The sequence below is a fragment of the Lichenostomus cassidix genome, chromosome 5, assembly GCF_008360975.1.
Source record: "Lichenostomus cassidix isolate B80296 chromosome 5, HeHo_3.0, whole genome shotgun sequence".
NCBI classification, from domain to species: Eukaryota; Metazoa; Chordata; class Aves; order Passeriformes; family Meliphagidae; genus Lichenostomus; species Lichenostomus cassidix.
Window position 1 is genome coordinate 53,549,454 of NC_139486.1, and position 4,232 is coordinate 53,553,685.

Here is a 4,232-nt window from a genome sequence, read left to right on the forward strand (position 1 = left end):
CTTGTTTAGGTTTTAGGTTTGTTTTCTTGGAGTGCAAAGAGTAGACACCAATAGGTGGTGCTGGTGGTGCATTAATAAGGTTCAGTTTCACATTTGTTTTCTGGTCTGTGCTTGGAATTTGTTTAAAAAAAAAAGGGAGAACAAAACAAAACAACAAAAAAAAGAGAACAAAACAACAAAATCCCTCATGCTAAGCTTTTATCCAAAATGTTCTCCCCGCACTGAACCGGTCACCGTTTAACTTTAACCTGAACTGTGGCCCAGGAAATCCTTCAACATAAATAACCTTGGAAGCTGCCATGACCATTTTTGGAACGTGCTGCCTCAATAAATCTGTTACTTTGTTGTGCAATGTTGAAGTGTGCAGTTGTTTCTCTGATTAATTAGGGCAAAAAATAAACTTGCACGATCAATCCAAGCTGTGACACGTTTCAGCCCTGGCTTGAACATGTGGGCAAAAAAGAGCCTTAGAGCCTTCTCGACAGCCCTGCCCTGGAATTTTGGGATGCATTGCTGGCTCGGAGTTTACTCCATTTGATGAGATAAGGAGGCTTCTAACAAAGTCTGCTAGGGAAGAGTTTTGGTCTGTCCCAGGACTGCCATGCTAGGTTAGCACGAGTAGGACTGAACACAATGAGAAATGATTCATCTTGACCACTGCCCCCACTAAAGACAACATAACTGAAGTGTTTTATGTAATTGTGTTTATTTTATTTCACATATTACCCATGGAGAACAGCTGATACATTCTCTATATTTTTCACCAGTCTGGAATGCAAGATAAAAAAAGGTATGGAAAAAGAGTTTAACGTTTGACATTCACGATATGAAAAATAGAGGGAATACAATGTTTTAAAATGCCCTTATGCAATATATATATATTTATATATATAAAACGTATAAAAATAAAATATATTTTTCCAAAAAAAAAAAAAAGACATGACACAGAACAATCTTAAATACCGATGCATATCTCGTGATCCACACACACCGCACTTAAAATTAACAACAACCACGTACAATTGCACTTTTCCTCTCTGTGACGTTCAAGTATATCGCAGTCCCCGCAGGGACTAGTGAGTGTCCGATTCCCTGCCGGGTGCACATAACGCAGAGGGTAGAGCAGATGTGGGCGGGCTGTCCTCGCCCGTGCCCGACGCGCACCCTCCGACCCTCGGGCGCAGAGGGCGAGGCCGGGGCCCGTCGCCCACCGGCGGGTCCCCTCCTGAGCATCCCCTCCTCGGGGCAGCGGGGCGCGGGCGGCCGGCGAGGACAGCCCGGTCCCGGGGTGCTGCGGCGGCGCCTTCGCGTCCCGGGCGGCGGCTGCGGGAGCCGGCGGTGCTCGGCCCCGGGAGGGCGAGAGTCCGTGGCGAGCGGGGGGCGCAGCGTCCGCTGCCCTTCTCAGCTCCCCCGCGGAGGGCGCGCCGGGGTCCCGCCCGGGCTGGCGCTCTCCGCGAATCCTGGCGGATCTCAGCCCGCGCCTCAGTCCGTCCGTCGAGGCGGCCTCGGCCGGCTCTTGCGGCGCTCACACTCCGAGGAAGGCGGCGAGGGGCTGCGCCCGGCGCGTCCGTGGGCGCCGTCCGGAGCGGGGGGAGCGCGCTGGGCTGCGGAGCTCGGGGAGGGAACGCCGCCGGCGGCCGTAGCCCTGGGGGCTGATCTTGTTGGGAGGGGCGGCATCGTTCCTATCGTTGACGGCCGCCCTGTGGAGCTCGTCGACCAGCCAATGCACCGTGCACGTCCCGAAGCGGCACGAGCGGCTTGTTTGGAAGTGGGGGAATCTGTTAATGCTCTGGCGGTAGCGCTTGACGCGGATGTGAGCATCCTCCCGGTTGCTGCAAGGCAGGAAGAGAGAGCGGGCATGAGAACAGAGCAGTGGGGGCCCGGAGGAGGGGACCTGGTGGGGGCGAGAAGGGAAAGACAGGGAGTCCCCAGGCTTGTCCTGACGGTGCCCAGCTGCCCCCCACCAGCCCCGGCTGTGCCCTCCGCGGGAGCGCGGAGCAGAGCTTGCTGCCCATCCGAGGCCCTGCCGGTTTATGGCTGTTACTTCTTCTATGCATCCAGGGCTCAAGTTACTATTTATATCCAACTTTCGCAGTAAAGGCGCTACTATCTCCCGCCACCTAAAGCATGCGAGGAGAGGAAGGCGGGAGGCTGCTTTCCGCGCGATGTACAGCCCGGGCAGGACCTGCCTCCGGGGCGGGGGGCATCTATAGCGGGAACAATCCTAAACACCCGGAAACGAGGGGACCCCGAAACTTTTCACTGCCGCGAGCAAGTGCCCGAGCCCAGGAAGGGCTGGAATTTACCTGGTAGGAGAGACTCGGGAATCCTCCTTCATGTCCTGAGTGCGTATGAGAGGCAGCACGTCGGCTGCTGCCCCCAGCCCTCGGAGCAATCCCGCAGGCTTCACGTCTCGCTTGGTTCGGCTCAGTGCCCATTTCGTCCATCTGAAAGCACAAGGGAAGAGGAGAGCCTGTTATCGCAAGCCTGCAGGGCGGGAGCCAAACCAAATACATTCGAGGGGTGAAACTCTTTGCCAGCGCCGAGATTTTTTTTTTTCCATTTTTTTTTTTTCCCTCCCCCCCCCAAAGTTTCCTTAAAGGGCATGAGGCCTTTAAGGAGCTGTGCAATTCCCGCAGGGAATCCGGTGCCTCTGATCGCGGCCGAAGCCAGGCGCGGGGGTGCAGGCGCTCGGCAGCTCCACGCGCGGCGCGGGGCGCTGGCAGAAGGGCGCGCTGCGATACTCACTTTCTTTTGAACTCTGTCGCTACGTCCACCCTTGCAGCATCCACCCCGAAGAAGGTCACAGAGCCGAGATAGAGCAGGGCTACGTGAACTAGTTTCATTCTGGCTTGGCTCCTGCTGGAGGGAAAAGAGAAGAACCGTAAGCATGCTTGCTAATAAAAGTCAAGTAAGGACTGTCCTTTATTCCTGGTGATTCCAGAGAGCTCCTTCCCCCTCAGAGCCCCCAGGCTACCGGGGACTTTGCGTCTGATATGAACCAGAAGCTAATATTTGCTCAACAACTTATCACAGAGTAAATAACAGAGCCTCCAAAGTTTACGTTTGTCGAGAGTTTAGTTGCAGAGGCGGCTGAAAACCAGCAGGATTTCCAGAATACCCCCAGCAGCTTGCACTAGGATTTAGCAAACCCATGAGATTAGAGAGAGTTTGCTAGCAGACGCATCGTTTCCAAACTCCAGCAAGTGTTTTGCTGCCGGGAAGTTTATTCCCTGATAGCTCTTCTTTCCACTTCACACGCAGAACCAGCCAGTTCTGGATCTTATGTTGTAAACTGCAGCTGATGCCAAGAGCCAGTGCAAGACTCCACAGCATAACTCCAAGCTCTTCAAAACAGTCCAGATTTAGGAGATTTCTACTTGCTTTCCACCTCCCCTGAATCCTTTGTTGTTGTCAAGGAGGGAAATAAAAAATAGTTCTTACCTGACAGTGAGGATAATCCACTGAGACAAATGTTTTTGTAGTAGCGATCCGAGTTTGCAGGGTTTCCTGAGGAGCGAGAACTCTTCCTTTGTGTGTGTGTGTGTGTGTGTGAAGTAATCACTGCCGAGCTCTGCGCTCCACTCCTCGCTTTTATAGACAGAGAGCAGCCCTGAAAAGTGGGTGGACCTTGGCGTGGCTGGGCGATTTTTCTTTTGGCACCCCCCCACCCCCACATTTTAAGCTCTCCTTAAGCATTCTGACCTGGATTGGGGGCAACATTGGGGGTAAAAATAAGAAGATTATTGAAAATTATCTTAAGAAACCCCCTTGGTATTTTGTTAATTACAGCGGCAGCTTTTAGGATTCCGAGTCATGGCACAACTTGCAAAATCCGATGAGCCCCTCAGTCTGTTTTACTAGGGACAGACCTTTTAACTGATGATATATAATTATGTTTATGGGGTCTGTAGCATAATTTCTCTTTCTAGACATCTTAGCTTCAGGTGGGTGGAAGCAGGGGAGTGGGAACCAGATTCAATCCCTTCCAAAATCCACGAAAATCCATCAAATACCAAAGTTCCAAAAATAAACCCATATTTGGACAACGTGAATTATAATGAGTAACTGGAATGCCTGCCTTCTTTACATAAGTGAGGAGGTGGCAAATCGAGCATTATTAATATTTATGACTCAACCTGGGTGCATTTTTTGTCTAAAAAAATGTGTTTGATTTACTTGATCGATTCAAATAGATCAATATTCAAATGGGTTTGGTAGATAAAGGTCAG

The 4,232-nt window shown here is 51.7% G+C and overlaps 1 protein-coding gene across 2 annotated transcripts; it reads right to left on the minus strand.

Moving 5' to 3' along the window:
* Positions 1–689: 689 nt before the first annotated feature.
* Positions 690–3,565, minus strand: ADM (adrenomedullin). Of its 2 annotated transcripts, none has more exons than XM_085063132.1 (4): positions 3,445–3,565; positions 2,749–2,862; positions 2,307–2,447; positions 690–1,832 (listed from the first exon to the last, which is right to left on the minus strand). In XM_085063132.1, exons 2-4 carry the CDS (start codon positions 2,844–2,846, stop codon positions 1,526–1,528), a joined length of 546 nt encoding a protein of 181 aa, XP_084919258.1. In that variant the 5' UTR covers positions 2,847–2,862; positions 3,445–3,565; the 3' UTR covers positions 690–1,525. The 2 variants fall into 2 exon arrangements, with proteins under 2 accessions (XP_084919258.1, XP_084919259.1); XM_085063133.1 differs by having other exon boundaries at positions 2,749–2,859; positions 3,445–3,562.
* Positions 3,566–4,232: the final 667 nt, after the last annotated feature.

Bases quoted from the DNA above. Each gene is read 5' to 3' on its own strand.
- ADM (XM_085063132.1), bottom strand. From the start codon at position 2,846: ATGAAACTAGTTCACGTAGCCCTGCTCTATCTCGGCTCTGTGACCTTC. The intron at 2,448-2,748 runs GTGAGTATCGCA...TTGTGCTTTCAG, and splicing joins GCGACAGAGTTCAAAAGAAA to ATGGACGAAATGGGCACTGA. The intron at 1,833-2,306 runs GTAAATTCCAGC...CCTGCCTTGCAG, and splicing joins TCCCGAGTCTCTCCTACCAG to CAACCGGGAGGATGCTCACA.